This window comes from Haemaphysalis longicornis, unplaced genomic scaffold (genome assembly GCF_048455015.1).
Source record: "Haemaphysalis longicornis isolate Haplotype H1 unplaced genomic scaffold, Haemaphysalis longicornis Haplotype H1 scaffold_4, whole genome shotgun sequence".
In the NCBI taxonomy this organism is placed as follows: Eukaryota; Metazoa; Arthropoda; class Arachnida; order Ixodida; family Ixodidae; genus Haemaphysalis; species Haemaphysalis longicornis.
Window position 1 is genome coordinate 133023983 of NW_027526361.1, and position 24511 is coordinate 133048493.

The 24511-nt window shown below is 48.4% G+C and overlaps 1 protein-coding gene across 1 annotated transcript in view; it reads left to right on the forward strand.

The window, feature by feature from the left end:
* The window catches only part of Gad1 (glutamate decarboxylase), a 152882-nt gene that overhangs the window by 118454 nt on the left and 9917 nt on the right, over positions 1-24511 (forward strand). The window contains exons 7-12 of the mRNA XM_077707721.1: positions 13419-13498; positions 18824-18995; positions 20473-20537; positions 21051-21129; positions 22474-22623; positions 24076-24125. Coding sequence (XP_077563847.1) covers positions 13419-13498; positions 18824-18995; positions 20473-20537; positions 21051-21129; positions 22474-22623; positions 24076-24125 — 596 coding nt within the window. The remainder of the gene's footprint in view (positions 1-13418; positions 13499-18823; positions 18996-20472; positions 20538-21050; positions 21130-22473; positions 22624-24075; positions 24126-24511) is intronic.

Here is a 24511-nt window from a genome sequence, read left to right on the forward strand (position 1 = left end):
CAATCAATCAATCAATCAATCAATCAATTTTTCAGTACCTTCCGAAGGCGACCCGTCAAATGATGGTTGCTCCATAGGTTGCTGCAGAACGACGGGAGCGCTGGCAGCGTTGTTCATCGTGGCTGCGTTGTTCATGGCGCCGGTCGTGATGACTCGCTCACTTTATCCGGCAGTCGTCCAAATTCGGGTTGGAGACCTTGCTGTCGGCGGCCAGCACGAGTTGGGCTTGCTTGGCGACTTCCAGGCGGTTCAGCATGTATGCACCCAGCACCTCAACCAGATGTTACAAAACCAAGAGCGATATGCAGAGCTCTTACAATGAACAGAGCTTATTGGAGCGATCTTGTGCTCCGCAATGAACTTAAAGAATACACACTCGTCGGAGAGGCAGTCAACAGAGTGACGTGCGCAAGCGATCGTTGGTGATTTGAATGCCGCGGCGCCTGACCTGGAGCATGTATCTTTCGGCGTTAATATCTTTCTGGAACGGTAGAATTAGATCGATCACACTTGCGACCAAACAATAAAGTTCTAGTCTAGTCACGAAAGGGCGAAGCGCTTTCCCTCTCAAATGGGGTGTCCCGCGCGGCATACAAAATAAAGAGACGGAAACACGCGCTTCGCTTCGAACGCAGCTAAGACAGCTGGGCGCGGCCAGACGCTGGCTATGAAACACGTACGTAAACAAAACATAAGGTATAGTTCGTGGCAATATGCTCAGCCTTAGTTACACTACTTCACCAAAAAGAACGCATTTATTAAATCATTATGTCTGTGCTTCAATGCGAGCAGCCCCTGCAGTAATTTATGGAAGTGGTCCGCGTATATTCAGCTACATCACGCTCTAGTCAACCACCCATGCTCTGACATCACCTTCAAAGATGCACCTACGCACCACAGTACCGTGAGCGTTAGAGGAATTTCGGAGTTAGCGTAATGGTGGAAATACGAGCATTGATTCTGTACCATCTCAATTTCGCTTGCACACGTGCTTTTCGCGCGACCAGTCTGTTTTGAACGAGACTGCATGGACGCGGTTACTCACATAGTTACATTTTACATAAGATACCACTGACCGATAGCAACGTTTATCGTGCCCCCGTGCCCTTGACACGGCCGCATTGCGCCTAGTTTGCTTCTCGGATAAGGTGCACGGTTAAAGGTACCCTGCAACACTTTTTTCAACTTTTTCTTAAATTTTAAATGCTTGCAGAACGTTTCACCCAACACACCAAGTACTTAGATTAGAGGGTCGCAAAGTACCTCAGCCAAAAATTGCTGCTCTATGCCCATCAGATAACTTGTAAACTCGCTCAAAAGATTTTTCTTTCTTTCCCGGTCTTGCCGTTCTTCGACGGCCCGAATTAAGGCCATGTCGCGGCTGCTGGCCGGTTTTCCTTCAGTTGCAGCAATGAACGCTTTTCGATAGCAACTTTAAAAATAAAGCTACAAAAACAAAGCAGAAACGGAAGGCGTATCTGGTGCGACGAGCAAATCACGCAGGACCGCTCCGTGCTGGCGATAACTGTAGCTTTCGCAGGGCTTCCAGAAGCGAAGGAAAGAGTGAAAGGGTTTATCGAAAGTGTTGCAGGGTCTCTTTAAGTCACGGATAACTGCATCGGGAAGCTGAGGAAGCCACAGGCTCACTTTTGTGCGGCCGGCCGTGGCTGTAGCGCTATACAGCTTGCGTAAACTGAAGTAGTCGCCTGCTTTTGATGACGAGATGGGCCACCCGAAAATCGCACGAAATATCCCCTCTTTCCCTTACGTTTCTACTTCCTTTCTCTTCCTGTGTTCTCTCATATTCCGCATGAAAAAAACACGAAATGAAATGCTGCAGAAGCAATGAGTAGGGTGACCATATTCCTTGAGATAGACGAAACACATCATGTTAGGATTGGGAGAAAACATTTTAATGCGAGTACTAGCCTTATTTAAAACGTTACATTTTGCTCTAAACCAAGCTCATTCAGGCTGAGGGAACAATTCCGCTCACAGTTTAATCACGTGCATTAATTTCGAAGGTCCCGCTTCGGATCCTTCGTTGGGGTATTTGGAAGACAATTTAATTTTTTTAAAGCAGGATTTCATCTCGCAAGACTCCGTTGCAGTATTCTTCCCACTTCTGCGGAAAGTTCAGCCGCACAAGTAACGTTACACGCAATAGTGACAGCCGGTTGATATCCACGTCGAATTCACAAAGTAAAAAATTGGCCGCGTATCTGCTCCTTTCGTTGCAAATGCCGTCAAAAGACGATATACTTTATCGGCTTTTGCGAAGTAAATGCCTCCCTTCGCTTTCCCGCTCACCTCTCATGTTGTTCCTCTTGCGTCGCGCTCCTCCCAAGGTAAAGACGCCAAAGGTTTGCTTAAATAATTTTAAATTTCCCGCGTTCCACTGCTCCAAACCGGGTGACTCGATGCGAACGCTGCCGTACGGCGAAGACGCGCGTTAATCGAGGCGCCCTACTTCCTCGCTTATAGAACCGCGTTTCCCTACTCCACGTGCGTTGCAAGCAGAACGTGGAACCTACCTAGTGGAACCTTGCGTAACTGTTGCCGGTTGATTTCTTAAAATGGCCCCAGAAGCTATAGTGGCGCGGGCGACAGCAGGCGACGGCGGAGTGAATTCTTTTTTTGCAGTTGATGAAGTATTTAATTTCGCAAATTCAAGCATGTTTGATTTTTCTATAAAGGAACACTGCAAATATCACTTCTGTATTGATTTGTTGTCTCATATTTGCGTAATGTCTTGTTCTTCTTCAACAATGTTGACAAGTATGAACATTCCACCGGACATAGACGGGTAGATTTAGCTGTGACTATATAAGACTATTGCGCAGGCACTGTTTTGCTTTGGCCGGGTGGCTGAATCGGGTCACCGACAGACAGACGGACAGACAGACATACAGACAGACCAAAATTTCTGGGTTTAAGTAGCCCAAGAAAGACTATCGTCTTTAAAAAAAAATAATAAACGCGCTTCACCAGAACCATAGTTCCGGTAAAACACAGGGCCAGTTCCACGACGCAAGCAATCTCAGCGCAGCGTACAGGGGCCGTCAAAAGTAATTGGAACATGGTATTGCAAACTTACAGGAATTTCTCCTTCAGGAAACTGCCTGGCTGAGCTAGTGTGCATTTAAATAAGTCCTCCGTAATAGAAAAAGCTTCCTGTAAACCGGTAATGAGTATCATAAAGTCAATAAGACAAAATTTTGTGATATTCACAAATCCTTGCTCCAATTACTTATGACGGCACCTGTACCTCCTGTTGTCATCTGTTTAAAGAATTGCACCCATCTCTCGGAGATCGAAATACGTGAAGTTCCATTCTTCTAGTTTCTATTCAGTGCTTTGCTTGACAATGCATGGTCAACCGGTCAAGTAACAGGCGTCTTCGATTTCGCTGCATTTTCTGAACTGATTCATGTAGTAAAACACTGGCGTCTTCCATTTTCAAGTGCAGCGCGTGACGCCTGCACTTTTCCCTTCGATTTATTGACGGTGCAGGGTGTGCAGGATGAGTTCACGGCTTTCCCTGCACCTCCCACGGATGAGGTGCAGAAGCAGACGACAAAAGTGCTGGACCCGCCGCGGTGGCTCAGTGGCTAAGGCGTTGCGCTGCTGAGCACGAGGTCGCGTGTTCGATCAGGATGGAGGCGAAAAGCAAAAACGCCCGTGTGTACGAGATTTCGGCGCGCGTTAAAGATCCCCAGGTGGTCGAAATCAATCCGGAGCCCTCCACTACGGCGCGCCTCATCGCCTGCGTTGCGTCGGCGCGTTAAACCCTGCAATCAATCGACAAAAGTGCATGACCGGCGGCACCTGCACTGAACTAATTGTGAACTCGTGCAGAAAGTACAGGCCAAATCAATAAGACCTCATGCCTCTTCAGTGTCGTCTTTGGCAAGAAACTTCAGAGCATTCTTCGGTTAGAATCGATCTAAGACTAAGCTTTACTCTCTTGGTAAATATTTTTAAGTTCTTAAGGTCATATTTTTAATACAGCAAAAGCTCGGTAATTCGAACTCGGTTAATTCGAACTCACGCCCTTCTCCCGGCACAGCTTGTCTCGGAATATTTCAATGGGGGAAAGCTCCCGATAATTCGAACGCGTCGGTGTCCAGAACGGTTCATTCGAACTCTGATCCCCTGGTTTCCATCACAGCGCGCTGAAGAAGTCGGCCCAGGGTGATTACAATGTTTGCAAATCCGAACCATCAAATTTACTACAGATGCAAAAACAACAGAAAAACAGGAAAACAACCGCGTGGCGCGCGCGCTACGCTCCTACAACAGCTTATTTCGCTTCTTCAGAGGGCGCTGCGCCACTGGCGCTAGTGCTCCGGTGCATGCATTTATTATTTACGAAACATTATTTACGAAATCACCAGCCACAAACGTGTAGTAGCGCCTAATTCGCGATGCCCGCACCGTGTGGCGCGATTTCCACCAATTCTAGCGCGCGCGCGCCCGCTAGTTCAAACTCCGCTTAATTCGCACAATTTTATGGTCCCCTTCGAGTTCTAATAAACGAGCTTTTACTGTGTATACTTGTAGCGGTTCGGCAGATTTGTGGTTTGATCAACTTGCATGGCGCCAATTTTGAAACTATGCACTCCTGTGAAAACGGGACATGAGTGCTTATTGGGACAAAGACAAAAAGACGGCACAAGCGAACCTCAAAAACTTGAATGTCCCGGCCAAAACGGGACGTCTGGTCTCCCTAGCTATGAGGCACACCCTCACCGTCACCTCGACGCCATAGTTTTCTGCACACGAGCCAGATGCACTTCGTAGCTACCTTAATTATAGACTCCACGGCCGGGAACCAAATCCGTCAGGTTGAGCTCACATTGAGCAATCTGCATGTCACAGCGCGCTTTTTCCTACACTTTCCTGTTCCGTAAGCCTCTTTTTTGGCGATGCATTGCGAAAATTGCATACGAACTCGTAGTTCCACAGTACCAGTCTAAAAACACCCTTCGTGTGATCACAGTGCCCTGGCCGCACTTCCCCATACACACTCATGTGGTACACCTCTCTCTTGACCCTTCCTCTCTTCTCGCATCCCCTACAAGTGATGTGCCTTCTCCTCCTGCACATGGATCGTGAGAGGGAAAAACACGGACAGCGCGGCGATGCCGGAGCTTGCGTTTTAATTTTGCGCTAAATCGTTTGTTTCATCCCATCCCAATGTGAGTTCTGCCCCGCGAATTCCTCCCTGTAGCGGATGCAGGGAAATGGGATATCACGCTCCACCGAGTAGATTCATCAAGAGCGAAGTGTCGACCATTCTTTCTTCCTTCTTGACCATGCGCCAAGGTGACCACCCTATCATAACCGACTCCGCAAGGACGCTCTTTTCAAATTCCCTATAGCTGCGCATCGCTAATAAACGGCTACCACTTTTAAAAAGCTCTTCGCATAGTAACGTTTTTGAGCGCCGTTTTACGGAATGCTTCGCGCGCGCTGCGATTTTAAAATGCTCTGGTTTTGTACCTATACAAACTTTTAGTCTTTCATCAGCCACTTTCCTCGACCACTCATAGAGGCTAGCGACCGCGGACAGAGAGCTAATAGGAACAGCGGCGGGCCGTTGGGGCATGGGGATTGCAAGCGATGGCGCGTTCGGACGGAGAGGATGGGAATCAATCGCGGCTGTCAGCGTAATTACTTACCTCCGGGGAGCCATGAAGTGCTTCTCGCTGCGCGAGATTGATCGGTCCGCTGGGCGGTATACGGAGAGCCCATCTTGTGCGGATTAACTGCCCCCTCCCCTGGCTTTCCTAAACCAGCGGCCGTCGTACAGGGACGGTATGCCGACGAGGGGGTCGACGAGAGAAGGGTATCGTTTGTAATCCCGGGCCGATCGCAGCCGGCCGCGACACGAGGAGGAGGCCCGTGATCAAACCGCCTCTTCGGCCTCTGGCGGAGCGCCGGCAGCGTTCCCGGAGAGAGCCCAGCGACCATGATCCAGCCGGGATGATCTTCCCGCCACGAGAGCGCACGGCGTGGAAGCGGCGGCCCGGCAGCGTTTCCCTTCATTCTCCCCCTGCCTCGGCCTACTCCGAACCCGTCGCCTCCCTTGGCTTGTTACTTTAAGGCCACTTCGCCGTATGTAACGTATCCATACGCAACAGACTCGGGGAGAATCCACCCCCTACCGCTACTGCGCTCCTTGTTTCAATGTTCAGGAAGCCGGAAAGTTAATATGGGGGATCAGCGGAAACTCCGCGTTTGCAGAGCCCCCCGCACCGCGCTACCGTTATTCCTGAGCGAGGACGATTAAGGACGGGAAAAAAAGGGAGTAGCAGCCTCTGCCTGAAAGCCCTCTTTTTCTCGAACACATCGTACTCGGCCCCGAAGCGCGCTGACGGAATGCGAAGCGACCTGTGCAAAATAACGAAACGAGTTGTGTTTTTACTTTTGTTTCTCGAGTTTTGATTCGGGCTGGCCGTTTATGTACGCGTTGAGAAATCTCTCGCGACGCATGACACCAGCCAGGCGTGATTCCTCTGGGAATGCCCCGGGGCCGTTTAGTTTTAATAAGCCCCGCTGTTGTTCTATCTTGCAGTTGTGCACCCGGAAGATTTATGAGGGTGGTAGCCAGCCATAAACCCGCGACGCTGCGCTGCGCTTGAAGTATGCGATTTGTAGTGCGCGCGGTGGAGCTTGTGAACGGAGATAATGCCATGGTCGCGAGGGGAAAAAAAGGTGTTAATCAAACTTCCGAATGTTCTTAAGCTTTATACAGAACACAGTACAAGTGGCATCAAGGCGCTGTCGACACTCCTACTTTGTATCGACAAGCAGATGTACGCGAAAGCCTTTCTGCTATGTCATACTGATCCCAAAATGACGCTTAGAGATCAGAAATACAGTTCCATGGTAGAAGCTGAATCAGTCGTAATACATTCTCGCAGATAGGTTGACATTTTTTTAAGGCAGCTTGTTCGAGCGTTAAAAATAAAATATGTATGTGCCCGCAGCCCTGATGCTAGCGTCTGGCCGCGTCAACGCCAAAAAAAAATGGCAGAATCTCCCCTCCGTGGATGATGGGGAGGGTGCGGAGTACGGGGACTCGAAATGGCATCCAAGTTGCGCCCCGAGTGACATCTGATTTGCTTCCTGGCCGCCATTTGATTTGAGCCGCGAGTTGCACCTTGATTATTCCTTAAATGAAGCTGCAACTCGCTGCTCAAATGGAATTTCGCTAGATTTTCGCTTGATGGTGGTGTGCACACGGATGGACGCGGACGGACATTGGGAGGTCCTAAGGTGCTCCACACCGTTACAGGCGAGGGAGTAAGCCATTTGACTCTCGGGCACAAACTCACGGTCGTAGCCCAATTGGTAAGACGACTGACACTAACTCTGTCTGGTCTACCCAGACACAAGCTCGAATCCTGCCGGTGCCTGTGTGATTTGTTGCGATTGAAAATGCGATGCGCACAGATTCTGGCGGACATTGTGCAGTCCTAAGGTACTCCGCAGTGCGTCCGTAGATAGACAAGATAGGCAATGCCTTTTCTTTCTCCCCCCACCCCCACCACCTTCGGGGGAACGCCCGAGATATGTTTTTTTCTGCTTTACTTACGTGATTTATTATTAGTAGGTGCGTCTAGTCCCTTTTTGTGCCCTCAGGGACTTCATTTCAAACTTACCATAATTTCTCATAATCAAACACCATAACAACCGGGTAAGAGAAGTATACATAGAGGCTCATATGATTATAAGTATATAAACATATCGGTCGAAATGCTCCTTTAAACCCGGTACAAAGTAAACATGTTGCTCTCTTTCTTGTACTCTTGAAAGAAACGATGTAATTGCCGTGTTTTACGCTTCTTTCTGTTATGTTTGCCGCTTTCTCGAGCAAACATTCACATATGAACTGCACAGACGAGTGTTGTCACAGGTATATTGCACCTCCGCCTCTAGAATGCACTTGCAACGCGACATAATCACCCAGACCGTATTAAAAAAATGTATGAATCCGCCTTAAAGCTTCCTTCTTTGCACGACGCTCCCGCATTCGAAGAAGTCCGCTTTTACAAAAATCTATAGTTTAACATTTTGGTATTGCTTGTCGCGTTCTTCTGCTGGGTTTCAACTGTTTTACGTGCCTCCATTACGGGTTACCTCCCAAACTAGCAACTTCTTTGGTGTTCTAAACTGGCATTTTTTATGCTATTTTACTGTTGGACAAGCACATGCTGACACGGTCTTCATACATACAGAGTCCCGATAAATTGGTAACGCCGCTGAAGCAAAGGCCACCGGGATAGTAAAAGCAGCTCCACAGAGTGCAAATTCGGTACGTCTGAGACTTAAATATCAGACCCCTTTAAACCCACATCAGAGCGTGCTCTGGGCTGACCCACATAGCCGCCCCCGCTACACTGTGCCGTTACGTCACGAGCGTCTAACCGTCCCGCGGGCCGACGCTGCCCAAATTTTATTCGCAAAATACCACCTTCACTTTGCGCATTCGTCAGGGTGGTATGTAAATTTTTACTTTAAAAATAATAAAAATGTTGTCGCTAGTAGAAACGTATTACAGAGCTTCAAGTAAGGTAAACAAATCTAAGAAGTACACCCCCGGCTCCCCTCTTTATTCCCGGACAACCGCCTCTTTTTTATTTCTTCTGCAACACAGCGGATCATCAAATTGTGGCAGCAGAAGCAAAAGTGAGGTCAGGCAAGCACAACGCCTCTATGTCAACAGGCGTGCTTCAATTTGGTTCACAGGGCGCTTATTCATTAGCTTGAAAGGTCAATTTATGAAAGGCTCCGCCCACGCAAATAACACGCGCACGCACGCACACATACACACACACGTGGCACGAATTCACAGACGGTATTACAGCTTTTGTTTATTCGTTATGAGTCTTTTACCATCTAAACTTGTCATCTTGTGAAATTAACTTACGAGCTCCACCAGCGTCATATGGCTCTACCACCAGCTAGCCTCAAGTCGGCCGACAAATCGACTCGGTCATCACCATGAACTTTTCGACGTTCCCCGCTATTACGCGCATGACTTTCCAAAGTTTCGCCGGCTGAAATGCACATCAAGCCGCTGCATTTTCGAGCGAAAATTTCCCCCACTTCTCGGGAAATCGTTGGCATTCCCACTGCAAATAACAACGCCGACGAAGGCCAAAACCCCACTCGCCGCTTCTTTCCCTCTTCGACTGCGCGGTCGAGGAACGCCGCCTCCGAGGGCGATTAATTTTCGCGACTCCAGCCCACGCCCGACGCAGCGCGCGCGAGTGTATCATAACGGAGGGGACGCCGTGCGGGCTGCTGATAACGGGGGCCGAGAGGAGGGAATGCGGGAAGTCGGGACGCAGCGGTAAAGTCAGCGGGGCAAAGAGCGCGGCGCACACAAGTCGCCATGGGGGAAATCCGGGGTGAGGGAGGGAAGCGGGGGGGCTCAGACTTGCAAATTGCGCGCGCCTTTCGCCGCATGGTTAGGCGTGTTCGGTCGCAAAAGGGCCTGCTTCGGAAGCGCTACACGAAAGGGGAGGGTACGATTCGAGCCGCAGATGTATAATTCCTCCCGCTCCTCAAGCGCACCCTCCCCATCATCCCCGTGTTGTTGTTCTAGCGAAAATGATCGCTTTGCTTCCCCACGTGCGAGGTGGATGCGAAGAGAAATAAAAAAGAAAGCAGGGTGGGTGGAGGAGAAGGAGTGAGAGGAGGAGAAGGGATTTCAAAGGAGGAGGAGGAGGCGGAGGATAGTTTTGCCGCGGTGTCGCTCCCCTGCGCGCCGAAACGTCGTCGTCATCTGGTCCGATTATTTGGGCGCCAGGCGTGGCTGCCGAGCCGTGACGTTGGGGACGAGGACGCTGGTACGCGGTGCGCGGGAAGATTCAGTTGCGCGGAATGGCTCGGCTGCATTCCGCTCCGACGGACACTACGGCTTATGCCGAGCCTGCGAGCCAGCTACAGCCCGCCCTGATTATCGTGCATTTGGGTTTGAAAAAAAAGAAAAGAAAAGAAAACGTCAGGTATTGCGAAAAACAGAAAATAAATTTAGCACGATGCTGAAAGAGACGAGGGAGGTTTGCGTCGCACAACCTCCACCTTAAGCGAAAAAAAGTACGAAGAAAAATATAGACTGAACAAACAATAAGTTTGCAGTGCGTCGGGGTCGTAAAAGCTGTATCCGTTCCGGGTGTTGGCTTTTAGCGCGCAACGGTGGTAACTGCTGGGAATCGGGAAGACGGGAATATGAACCAGATCCACCATTGTGCCTTTCCAGTCAAGTGTCATGATGCATGCGTGGTCGTGGTGTTGTCACAAAACAAGAAAAACTGGTCAGCTTCTGGTATCCATTCGCCCCCTCTGTATCCGAAGAGGTATGATCGATACTTATGTATTTTGTTGGGAAACACAAGTTCCCCTTGTTTTTTTCTGCGGAAAAAGCAAGTCGACTGAAAAGGAAGAAATTAAATTATGCGCTTTAGTGAGTCGGCTGCGTGAAGGGCCGAAACTTGGCGCGAAGACAAAAAAAAAAAAAGAACTAAGCGTTGCGGGGACATCGTTTCAGTCAGTCCAAAGTACAGCGTGATAGCGTCTGGCAAGTGGTCGGAAGCTTCATAGATACCACAAAAACAAACAAAAGAAAAACTCCGAAAACAGGTGAGAAATTCCAATGAGTTGTGGATGCAGAAAGATTTGTGTCCACTTGAACGCAGCTGAGTGTCCAGATAACACTGCAAGGCGCTCTGGGTCGCGCAAAGTGCACTGGCACGCAGATGATTATTGCGCCGCAATACTGACAAATCAGAAGTAGCCACGCATATCACTGCAAACTAGTTTCGAGTCTACCATAACGTCCTTTCGAAATTACTCTGTCAGAGAGGCACCTTATTAAAATAGTTGAATGTCCGCTGCATAAAATAACCCGTATACTATAGATATAGCATAACTTCGCCGCCAGCAAAGAAACTAAACACTTGGTTTGTAGAAAAGCACCATCTTTACCTAAAGGGCAGCTCCAACAGACGAAAAAAATGAGGCGATTACTTTGTTCTATAACGGTCCGGTCTGCACTAGCAGTGCAATTCCGCACGTGCGACAGGTTTGTGCTTACGAACTCAACTCACATCACGCTCTCTTGCTCCCTTCACCCTGTTCTGAGTAAAATGAAGTTTTATCATCATCATCACCCTCCCTTCACTTCAGCTTCTTCACCATTCTGCCCTCCTGTCTACTTTCACCAAATCTTTACACAGCGAACAAAAACAGCGACGTAGACACCACACTGTTCCGAAATGGCACTTTTACTGCTCGCACAATAAAATACCGTTCTTGTTTGCTGCAGGCAAAGCTCGAACGCGACACCATGTGTGCACCGTTCTGGCACGTTTTCTATTGGGGCCTCATTGTGCGGAAACACCACCACGACAGAAGCACGGCAGAAAAATTCCTGCTGCTACATTTCCATTCGCTGTGACTCGTTCACTGGCACGTGGACTAAGAAGAAAAGCACTCTGCTAGGCGACGTCGGGGTCGACGTTGCATGCATCCCTAGCATTTATAGTTTTTCTAGAGAAAAAAACCAACGCCTCCCATCTCCGCAACAAGATGCCTTAGTTCCAGGATCGACGTGTGTGGCTTTCTTCGGGGCGGGTGGGGACCCGACGTTACAGTGGTCTTGGAGTGTGTTCGGTACCATCGATTCTGGCGAGAAGGTGCGCACTTTGCGAAAGCCCATGAGCAAATCATTCGCTACTCCCCACAAACACAGGCAAAGGCCGTGATATAAACACCGGGGTCTAACGCACTTTTTGCACATGAAGCCAAGTTTTCTGACAAATGGAACCAATCCTCAGCCACATTATTCAGTGAAATTACTTCCTATGAAGTTACGCTTTCTCATTGCTCTTGAACCAGGCCGTCGACTGTACTCTGGCCGGCCGTTTCTTATGGATTGCATCAGAAAATGGCAGGAATTAAACAGCAACGTCCTGCACCAAAAAAAAAATGCACCCAATAATTGTTCACTCTCTGTTTCGTTTCAATGCGTGTGAACTACTACTAGTCGTGCCGGGTGGTCCCCGATGCTATTTCACGCGCACGCTGCATGCATTTACAAATGAGGCTTGGCGCGGCGCTGCTTCTTACCACCACAGCTTGTACCTGTCAATCGACGCCTTATAGTAGTGAGTATAAAACACCGCGGGAAGCGAGACTACAGACAGAGCACACAGACAGGGCACGCTGACTAACAACTGAGTTTGCTATTCCGATGGAGGCGAAAAGCAAAAACGCCCGTGTGTACTAGATTTCGGCGCACGTTAAAGATCCTGCAGGTGGTGAAAATTAATCGGGAGCCCTCCACTACGGCGTGCCTCACCGCCTGCGTTGCGTCTGCGCATGAAAACCCTACAATCAATCAATCGCCAACAACTGAGTTTATCATTGAACGGGCATTAAATAGGAACAGTTAAGAGACACATGATTTCCTTTTAGGAAAGAAAAAACAACAAAAGGTAATAAAAAATGTACAATAAATTCTATACATAGCTTCAACGTGACCTCACTACCGCCCTTTCTTGTGCAGTGCTCATAACTTCCCTAGCGCTGCTCTAGGTAAGAGCACAAGATAAGTTCACCGCCTTTCACCGTTCACGCGGTTCACCAACATGGCAGCTTTTGTGACGTCAGTGCAAACTATATTGTGAGCACAGGTGTCATCGTTGTTTTATAACTGTTACTGGAATGGCCAATCCCACCTAGAAACTCATCATCAGTGTGTCACATGCGAGCAACACAATCTTCTTCATCTAACATCGTCGCGCCTTCACAAGCTTCGCTTTTTGCAACGGCTTCCCGGCGAGGCTGCGTCGTCATTAAACGCGTCCTCGAAGCCCCCCGTGTCCGAGCCTTGCCAATATATAAGATATAGTAATCTGCACTACTAACATATCATAACGTATCAACTAGGACGCCATGTATCACAACTCTACTTATCTCCACTAAGAAAGGTAATAGTGAAGATACATAGGGCAGTGATACATGAATGGCGCGCTGATTGCTACGAATATGTTAGTAGTGCAGATTACTGTAATTTATAGAATTGATTGTACATTTTTATGGCCTTTAGTTGTTCTCTTTTTTCCTAAAGAACGATATCACGGGTCTCTTATCTGTTCCTATTTATTGCCCGTTCAGTGACAATAAACTCTGTTGTTAGTCAGCGCCCTGTCTGTGTGCTCTTTCTGGATCTCGCTTTCCGCGCTGCTTTATAACTCAGTTATGCACCACCTTACCCGCCCTCAATCCGCGTTGCCTTAGTAGTCTGTTTCTGTAACTGCTCTAGTGATGGGTCCTGTGCCTGCGTCAGAGTCGAGAACGAAAGAGCGCTCTCATGTGTTTTTTTTTTTTTCTCTTCGCAGAGCCACTACTCGGTGAAGGGTGCCGGAGCGGCCATCGGCCTCGGCACCGACCACGTGGTCTCCATACCCGTAGACAAGTGGTGAGCTGCTTCCTCCGGCTACGCCCCGGCCGTTTACTGGTTTTGCATTTGTCTGGCCCAAAGCCGTAATTTAAGGAGTTCGCATTGATACCTTTCGGTAGGGAATGCTCAGTCGCAGGTCTGACAATTTGCGCTTCCGCAAAATACGCGAACGCGAAGCACTCTCTTTCGACAACGAGTGACGGGACATTTCTATCATTTGCATGCCAATGTCGTGGATAATTTCGCCGGCCATTCTGTCAGATGCCACTCTTAGCCGTACTCGCACACGGCAATTTTATCGTTTGCTTTATTTATCCAATGAAACTAGAGTAACGCAGCCACGCCCCCTATTTGGGCGATACATTATCCGCCGAAAGGTGTACCTCGCGTTCGTGTTCGTGAAAGAGGTTGATCACACTAGACGTCACCAGCCAACACCGCATACAATAGGGGCCGACCTTCCACCCCAGTCGGCGTCTTCTACATGCGCACAGTTAGAATCTGAGCATGTGATAATAGAAAGTCTTGTGGTATTGCTTGTTTGGAAATCGCGACTCGCACACCAAGGTGTCATCCAACGATGGTCTACAAACTCAAGTATTTTCTTCACACAATCTAGTGAAATTCTCAAAGTAGCCTAGTTCCCAAGTGCTGTTAAAGGGGTATACAGTCTCCTCCACTGTGCGCGCAGAACGTACAGAAAAGCACGCTTTACAGTCTGCTTGAACAAGATTAGTAATCTTCGCTACTGGTGCGAACATTGAGGCGAAAGAGTACTCATACCACCTCCTCCGGTCAAATCTTCACGACGTGAACATAACATTCTTGGCATGTAAAACTCCAAAGGGCAGCCACAAATTCTCCGAAAGTGGCATCACTCTACCTTTCTGGGCTCTATTTTTGTGTGTCTAGCAAATGTAAAGCCAGAGGTGTGGCTTGCGACAACGGATCTCCAGAGCCGGCGCAATGCTTTTGCTGTAGTGAACCCGGCTTTCCCCCGACATCAGCTCTTTTTTTTTTCGGTCGTTCACAGCTCGCATTGCGACGAGCTGAGCCACCATCCCAACATTTCCCTACCGCGGCGGCTAATCGTCGTCGTGCGGCCTCGGCCGCCGTCCATTGTCGTCGGCTAATCTGGCGTGGGCCCGATAACGGATGACAGACCGGCGGGGCTAATTATTTGCCCGCCCGTGCGCGTAACGACGCCGACGGCAGCCGCGAAGCCCCATCACCCCTCTCGCGCTTCCTCCGCGCTGCGATACTAGTCCGCGTCGTCAGCAGTTGCGCGCAATGGCGGGAGTAGCCCCCGGTGCCTTTGCAAAAACGGGGCTATGAACAAACCAACGCTTACTTACACCACAACGCTAATCTACCGTTGTTTAACTTTTGTGCGTGCGCGTAGGAGGTTGGTCCCAGCTAATCACGGGACGTCGTCAGTCCTGCCGTTCAAACTGTCTCGGAAGCTCGTTTAAAGGTCGTCCTGTCTTTCTTTCTCACGTCTTCTTAATTACGCCCGCAAGCCCACCTTCTCACTTCACCGCAGGTGAACTGCTCGTCCGGTACTGTTCGTGGTCTCTCTCTCTCTCTCTCTCTCTCTCTCTCTCTCTCTCTCTCTCTCTCTCTCTCTCTCTCTCTCTCTCTCTCTCTGCCTCTCTCGTCCTAGACGGCTAACTTTAAGTTTCTCTTTTACGCGACGCGACTTTGCACTTGATTCATTCTTGACACGCCAGTGCTGCAATTAGTGACGTGGTGCGCCTTCCCCTTTGTTCTTACGGTATTTACACATCCACAACTAACGTCCGTGTACAAACAGGCGTGAGATAATTCCCAAGTACGCACCTAATGGTCAACAGCATACCATTCATGGGGCCAATTTTAGTTTGCAAAGATTCTTACCTGAAATAGGGGCTTTTTCTAAGGCTTCTGGTTGAAAATGAAAAACAAATGCGCCAGTTGCTGTTTAAAACTGGAACACAACAATAAAAATAACCCGATTTTGTCTACTGTTGTCCGACAGTCAAACGCATTAGCAACAGGAGAATTGATTGATTGATTGATTGATTGATTGATTGATTGATTGATTGATTGATTGATTGATTGATTGATTGATTGATTGATTGATTGATTGATTGATTGATTGATTGATTGATTGATTGATTGATTGATTGATTGATTGATTGATTGATTGATTGATTGTGGGGTTTAACGCACCGACGCTACAAAGGCGATGAGGCGCGCCGTAATGGAAGGCTGCGGATTAATTCTGACCACCTTCAGATCTTTAATGTGCGCCGAAAACTCGACGCACGGGCGTTTTTGCTTTTCGCCTCCACCTGAAAAGCAGCAACCACGGCCGAATTCGAACCCGCGACCTCCTGCTCAGCAGCACAACGCCTTAGCCACTGACCCACCACGGTGGGTAGTACCATATTTCGAGGCGCGTGGTGCCAGCGCGCGCACTGCTGCACCGAACTAACGAGAGATGCAATATCGATGACGTTCGCGGAGAAGACAGTGGCACGCTTATGCGGCCGTGGCACGTGAGAGAGGGGAAGCAGAAGAGAGAGGTCGAGGCTGAGAGACTGCGGGGCCCTCCCTTCCGGGGAAGAGGGCGAAATCGGCGGGCGCAGTCGGGCGCGCCTTCTCAACCCGCTGCCTGCGCAGTCGGGGGGTGGTTGGGTGCCGCTTTCGCTAAGCCGCTGTGCTAACGGCAAATTGAACGGCTCGAGACGCGTTCTCAGGCGGCGGTGATTCATCGTTATTAAAAGTCAGCTACCGTCGTATGGGCTGCGCCGTGGATGCTGAATCGGAACAACGGCTTCTTGTTGGAATTTTTACTGCTAGGCATCAAGGAGCTGGCGCGTCAGATACGGAGAGCTTAAGCGCTTTCGCCGAGTCGCTAATTACCTATTAGCAGCGCGCTAACGACCTCTGGTTGTAGCACTGATGTCGACGTAGAAAACTTATATTTCAGGGTATGTTTAGTGCACCACAAATTGCTCAATAAAACAAGATTTGCCTGAGTTGAATAAATGTAGCAACTTTGAGTAAACATAACGTTCCCATGATGTACGTTGAAATTTACGTGCAATTAATTTTCTATGAGCATCAGCTACTGCTACGGTTAAAAGCCATTTCTGTCTAAGACAGCACTCAGAAAGGACCCGCTTTCGTCGTTCAGTGTAAGGGACATTGATGTAAATTTGTCGAGCAGCGAATTTTTTGGGGATGTGGCTAAGTACATGTGGCTAAGTAAGTGCAATGTGGCTACATTGCATAAATGAATTGAGCTTCGCAATTTACAATCCACAAAAATAACGTTTACAATTTAACTTAATTAAAAACCAAGCCTCGTTTTTCTTCCCCGTCGTCCTCAGACGAGAAGAGGGGGAAGGGCAGCTTCGCCAGGAGAGGATCCTATTTACTGACGAAGAGGGAATTTAGTTCAGCTGAATGAACAACCTGTACTAGGGAAGTTGCTGAGAATCACGACACTCGTCTGCGGCTGGCTTATTCATGCCAACACACGAACGCATTTTCGCAGTCGCGGCTTAATTCAACTTGCACTTCAAAATTTAGATTCAACGAAACGAGTAAAGTTGTGCTCCAGCTTTAGTCGCAATGCTTAGGATACAGCATAGACTGCGCGTAGTACACAGCGCTTCGCAGCCAATGTGACCGCAGTTAATCGTCAAATGAAGTAAGATTGCGGTCATTCTGGATATAACTTGTGCGTGTTCGAGAAAAAAATCATCAAGGTAGAGATGATCACACCTGAGGGTAAATTAGTAGTCGCCTGATGCCTTCCCGCCTACCTAGAGCCGCACTGAGGTTAATTACAAATGAAGTCGGCTCCTAAGTGTAACGCGTCTTGCCTAGACAGCCTGTAGAAATGCCATTTAGTTATGAAACCTTGCCGCGCTATTGCTGGTTTCTAGTGTCGATTTCCCGCGTTCAGGCATTTCCCATCAGTCAGTAAATGTAATAATGCTGCTGACTACTATTTTCTCAATAATGAAAACTAAGACAGAAAATCTAAACGACTGCAATCAATCGCTGCTGATTATTTCACAATAATGATAACTACGACAGGAAACCGAAACCATTTTAATACAATGCTGCTGATTATTGTTTTCCCAATATTAAAGTGATGCGAACGTTTAATAAAAGACTTTAATAAAAAGTGGATTTCTGTAACTTCGTAATGCCCCTTGACTCTCGCCTCTCCTAGCTGTCTACCCTCGTAATTTAGAGGCTATTATATTCTGCAAGCTAAGGAGACGACATCAAGTTCTTTGCATTCCTTTTCTGTGCTCCTCCCTCCTCTCCCAGACGTAAGCAAAAGTGGAGAACAACCGCAGCTCTACGAGATAGAATAAAAAAGATAAACACCCATACTAATTGGTCTGTTATTAGATGCGCAGCATCTCATGCTCGGGGCTGTGTCCCTCCCTCCCTTGTCGTCCGCCGTCCGCACTCTACTGCGCATGCGCGTCTCTTTAGCCCCGTCAGCGTTTGGGCTGACGTCAGCGCAGAAATAGTTAGGCGGCGCCCGGTTTCGATCCCACGACTCTCTGGCCTCAATGGGAGGTACAGTCTTTGTCAAAATTTTGTGGGCCGCAGCGACCGTGGCCGGAGCAGGCGCGTGGCCGACCAGGGGCGCTGCGCTTGCCGCTGTCGGCTGATTACGCGGCTAAAGAGAGTGAGGGGAAATTTCGCGCTTCTTTTCGTAGTATGGCTGGCGCAGCGCAGTGCCAGTGCAGTGCCTTCGCTTCAGCGCAGGCACTTTGCGCAGCACTTGTCGCGCCGAACACACTGCAAAAGCAAGAGGAAAAGTTCCCCTCGCTCTCTTTAGCCGCGCAACCAGCCGACAGCGGCAAGCGCAGCGCCCCTGGTCGGCCACGCGCCTGCTCCGGCCACGGTCGCTGCGGCCCACAAAATTTTGACAAAGACTGTACGTGGCGCCCTTCCCACTGCGCTACAAACCGAGACGGGAGCATGTGCTACGAGCGCGCCTTATGTCCTTCACTGATTCAAACTACGTCAAGAAGCTACTGATACAACGAAGGCACGCGAAGCTGAACGTCAACGCAAACGACGAACTGAAAACTAATGGGAACTTCAGTCGACCCCATGGCTGCTTCGCATACTACTCAGGGTTCCCCTACGGGAAGATGGTGTAATATTTGCTCAGAGTATGGGTGTAACGAACGGGGATGCGGGGCCATGCCATCCAGGGAGCTCTTGGGGTCTACTAGTAGTCGTCTGACTGCGACCCCGACAGGGGGCCAAGGGCCGCCTTAGAAGTCACGCGCCCCTTCTATTCTTTCCCGTGTGCTTCAGCGGCCGCATGATGGTCGACGTGCTGGAGAAGGAGGTCCAGGCTGCCAAGGCCCGCGGCCACGTGCCTTTCTTCGTCAACTGCACCGCGGGATCCACGGTGATCGGGGCCTTCGACCCCATCAACCCGATCGCCGACATCTGCCAACGGCACGGACTCTGGCTACACATCGACGTGAGCACTTTGCCTTTCCAATCACTTTTGGTTGACGGGCGTGCCGAATATACGGCTAAAACTGAATCACTGCACTCAAATTGCGAACTTCATGCATGTAAAAGGCAACTAGTTCACCTGACAAAGTCAATATGCTTGCCAAAAACTACTTTTCAACCGCATATTCGGACGGCATAGGTATGCCGTTGCAAATTTGTTTACGCACCAAGGACTTAATTCCTTATTTTGCATCACCAAGCTCACTTCTAACAATTTTTTAAACATATCTCCATATTCCGTTGAGTTTCCTGCTGAATTATATTGTAACTTAGCCAACGATGATGCAGGTCTATTCAATTAACAAATTTACTGGAGCGAACTTGTGCACCGCTTAGAACTGAAAGACTATGCAGGCGGCAAAGGAGCAGTCAACGAAGTGAAGTTCGCAGGCGAATGTCGGCGAATAGAATGCCCTGGTGTTTACCCGGCGCGCATTTATCTTTGCGCCCTGTACATAGAACCGTCGAATTAGATTGTAAACGCTTGCGATTATTCTAGTCCAGTGATGATATATGGCGAATCACTCTCTCTATCAAAGCAGATAACCTGCGTGGCATACCAACGAAAGAGAGGAAAACGCGCGCTTCGCTTCCAGCATAGATAAGACAGTAAGGCGCGACCAGACGCTGAATACAAAGCACATAAGTAATCAGAACAGGGGAATGCTTCGCGGAAGCATGTTGTTGCAGCTCTCCTCGTGTTTGTAGGTCCGGTTCCAACGCAGTGCAATCCCAGACTTACGGATAATGCATGGTAGCGCGCTATAAGGCAAAAGTGATTTCGCATGTACGCATGACGTACGACCGACAACCGGAGCCTCGCGAAGACGGCGAAGTGACTTTTTATGTGGCCATGTACCGGGAACTGGTGAGCCATTGTTCTTTAGCGTACTGAAATAACGAGTACATGAAAACACATACATTGTACTATGTGCCCCCCCCCCCAAACCCCCCCCCAAAAAAAAAAAAAGCAACGAGGAGCTGCCACTATGTGCAATTAGTTGAACACCTTTCTTCCTGCCACGCTGGATGCACGAGCCGAAATGTGTAACCGCAGATCAGTTGGGCTCAGAACGCCCACGGACGGGTGCAGTCAAAAGTAAACGAAGCACGGGTTGGAGAATTCAAGAGAATTTCTCCGTCATGTGCCTAGCCAGCAGCCTTTATGCGATTTTTTAATAAGCCCTTTCAAACGAAAATTCGTCCGCACACTTGCAATTAATGCTGAGAGACGCATAGGAGAGACGTTATCTGAAATTTACGAACCCGCACTACGTTTACTTTTGGTTGCAGTAGTACATAAGTGCAGCTAACATCATATGCTATTTCACATGTTTCACCGCCGTTGCATTGATTGAGCTTATGCGGAGATACCAAGAAGGCGTGAGTCAAACTCGTATACGGCAGTAAACGGTTGGTTGCTTCTGTCCGTCTTGCAGGCTGCCTGGGGCGGAGGATGCCTCCTGTCGAAGAAGCACCGGCACCTCATGAACGGCATTGAGAGGTAGCGCGCTAATTTTCCACCACACGAACGCCGTTGCCACCTATGTGTTGCTGTTGTAGGAAGGGAAGTACTACCGAAGTCGCAAAAAAAAAAAACAGGAATGCCTGTGAAGGGTTATTTGTGAATGCTAAAGGTACAGGAGTGACCGCTGTGGCGAACCGTAAAACGTTTCGCGTTTTTATCTTAAGCCGCTTCGAATGTTGCTGACATGAACAACATTAAATACCCCTTATTGTCAAGGAAGCTTCATTATTCTAGTGTAATTAGCAATAAAGTAACTCTGCCCGGCAGATTTTATGCCGTTATGAATTAATTCACACACTAAGAGCGACTGCTGACAACAATGTTTGCATCTAAAAATAACTTGCTTTGCGCGAGTCACCTTTTGAGCGTACGTTCATGTAATAGTTGTCGTGGTTTCAATTCTAAGAAACAGTTTAGTGTAGGTGGTTTTTGTACGCATGACTTGGGTCTTGATGGAGTTTTTATTTGGCTGTTGTTCTTATTTCGCAGGTCCGACTCAGTCACATGGAATCCCCACAAGCTCATGGGAACACACCTGCAGTGTTCCACAATACACCTGAAGGAGGACGTAAGTTCCCCACAAAAACTCCTTAGTGCACTAAGAGTGCTGTGCACAGAACGCTGGCGATCAGATACAAAAGGGAGGCGGTAAGGAATGATTCGACGAGCGATTTATGTGCATCTCTAGGACGTTGATTAGGGGAGAAACATTCATTGTAATGAAAGACACTTCCGCACAAGCAGAAGTGTCTGCCGCGGAACAGTATGCTGCTAGGGTAGAAAGAGCTACTGCCAGATTATCACACGTCGCTTGTATTGAACATGGTGTAATAATGGTAACACAGCGTATCTTAAATGGAAAGACTTTAAAACACCGAGGGGACTAACTTGACGTTTACAAAATCCAATCATTCCTTTAGCCGGCCTTTTTTGCTTCTGTCCACTACGCTCGCGCTGGAACTAGAGTCAGGTTGACGCAAGTCGTCATTCCCTTGGAAGGCTTCACACGCCTAGAACGAGGTTACAGATACATAAAAATACACCCTAAGGCACGCATGTGTGCATCTTTCTAGCAGCGTACTACGAACGTCCACCACGTGGCCTGTATGTTTGTCCCTTATTTCTTGTCTTGTATCCTCAATAGATGACAGGAGATGTGAGTGGCTCAATATACCTACTCGGGTTCGTGTCACTGTTTCTACCATGTGACGGTGCGATGTAGCGCACCTATGATGCTTCAGGCCTAGAGCTCTTGCCTCCTCATTTCAGTCACCAAGATATTGGCTATTTCAAGCTACTCGCGATGTCCGTAATAAATTAGACCAGTTGCACGAGCAAAGTCGGGTTATTTCTTTGCAGTTGGCAGCATGGTTGCACATCCATAAAAAAGGTGCTGTCACGACTTAAGCAATGTTTCTTGCCTTTATAACTTCCGTTTTTCAACATTAATCTACCGCCTCAAAAACAAGATGGCCATATACCACCAGTAGTGTTTTTTTAAGTCGAAGATTACTAAGGAAACGTGCGTCACGAGTCTAGTACTCACGAGGCACCAAGTTGAAATGCCAAGCTGTACGTGCTTGAGACGTCTGTGAATATAACAATAGTTTGCAAGAAAACAGCTTGAATCAGTGTTCACGCGCTTAAAGTTCCTGGTACAGCGAGCACAGACGTAACGACATTGCCAGTCAGACACGGCTGGTCGGACCATAGCGCGATCAAGGGCGCTACGATGAGGCATTTCTTTCGTTCATTATTTTAACATTTATAGCCCATGCTGACCTATATTGGCGGGACACATTTCAATGAGCACACTTAGCCGTGCACCACCAGTTGGTATCGACGAACCGTTGCGGCTGTGACCCTCTAGTTTCCCTCATAATTCGAGCGACACGCGCGTGTACGCTTGCAGGGCATCCTGCTGGGCTGCAACCAGATGTGCGCCGAGTACCTGTTCCAGCAGGACAAACACTACGACGTGTCCTTCGACACCGGCGACAAGGTGCCCCAGTGCGGGCGCCACAATGACATCTTTAAGCTGTGGCTCATGTGGAGGGCAAAGGTACGTCTTCGTCCTTGATTCGAACTTTAGCAGAAGGAACGCCCGCGAACTGTGAGACACTTGATGGTTGAGGGCGCTTCCAGGTAATTTGACCAGCTGCGACGTCGTGTACTATTATGAGCAATATGAAATGGAACACAGGAGCCCGTAACAAACACCCTCAGACCCAGCTATGAGTGATACGCAGTGGCTGCCGTCGGAAACAAAGTGTAAAGGGGGACGCTGTTCTAACAGCTTGTTCCCCATCCCCCCGTGCGTCTTATCGGCTGTCGGACGATACCACTTTATCGGCTAAATGATGTAAGCTGCTGCTTTGTAGAAAGGCCAGCGCGGTGGGAGTGCCAACAGTTAGTGGAAGAGCGCCCTCCTTTCCCCCTTTGTTTTTCACAGCGCCATCCGCGTATCGCTCCGAGTCTGTTTCGAGGCTGTTTTCCACGCGTTCCTCGGTTCGCTTTCATATTGCTCATAATAGTACATGTGACTTTTCACCTCCATCAAAAAAACTACCGCACGGTACAGAACTGAACCTGTTACCTTTAGACAGCTGTACTGTGTGGATGTCCTTCTTAATAGTATCTAAAACTTTTTAAAAGAACAATGGTTACATGCCACTTAGCATTAATAAAAAAGATATCTGTAACAAACATGCCAAATTTAAAGCTAGCCGCGCTTATTTAGTCTGCATCATTAAGAAAAACGTATGTAGGGATGCGAGGTCTCGAAAAATTTTTCGCACTCACTGATTGATGTCCCCGGATGACGTCACCCGCCGGAGTGTACGAATTCGCCTTGGCGGATAACGCTACAAACGCAAGAGGCACGAACATGTCGCTATTTCTGTGTGTCTCGCGTAACAGAGCGGCACAAAAAGTTCGCTAATTCTACTCTAGTCGGGGTCCGTAAAAATAAAAGAGATGTCAGGAGCCCGGTGCACCCATTTTCTCACTATAACAACGCCTGAGCTCTAGTTGCCCAAGTCTGCTCATATGTAAAGCTAAGCAGGTGCAGAACTGACTTGCTCACGATTTATGACGTCCTACGTACCAAAAATGCAAGAAAAAGGAGAAGAAACCTTCTGCTTTATTTTTTCATTTACGCGTAAATTATGAAGTGGACATTTCATCTCTGAGCAAACAAAAAAATTCTGGCAAAGTTCTAATCTTTGTGATAAAAATAAACTTACCTGCGTCGCTACAGTGTTCGTAATGTCATAATGACGGCTGCGATTACCATTGGGAAAACGACGCACAAAAAAGTTCGAGCTACGGGTTCTTTGTACTTCCTGACCCGATTGCAATAAAATTTGGCCTTTTACTAGAAGGCTACACCTGTGTGCAAGGACACGACATCTAGCAATCGGAAGTGTGGATTTCACGCTCTTTTATCTTTATGAGACAGCTTAGTGGAACTAATGCGGATATCCTTATACGCTTTTCTTCTTTGGCATTGCAGGGAACTGCGGGTTTCGAACGCCAAATAGACCACCTATTCGACATGTCAAAGTAAGTGTTGCCACAGCTGACCTGGTTGCCTGAGTGTCTTCAGAAGTGGGCAGTAAAGGTACTACAGTATAAAAAGTTTCCCAGGAAAGCAGGCCTAGAGGGAGAGAGATAAACGTTTACTTTCCTTAATGGGAAAGAAAAAGAGCGCAAGCGTGTGTTCAAATAAATTATTTTTGCACAGTATTTATACCACCATTGATTTTGTTGCTTATCGAGAAAGCGGAAAACGCGTCCAGCCTGTAAAAGTTGCACAGGACATTTTGCATTCACTGTGCTTTAAAGCATCTAGGGGACCGCGAGCATTGACAATCCCACGACATCTGCAAGTTGAAATCCCAATTCTTTTAAAGGGAACAGTGCAACATGCTGCTGGAGCGACTCGTGCA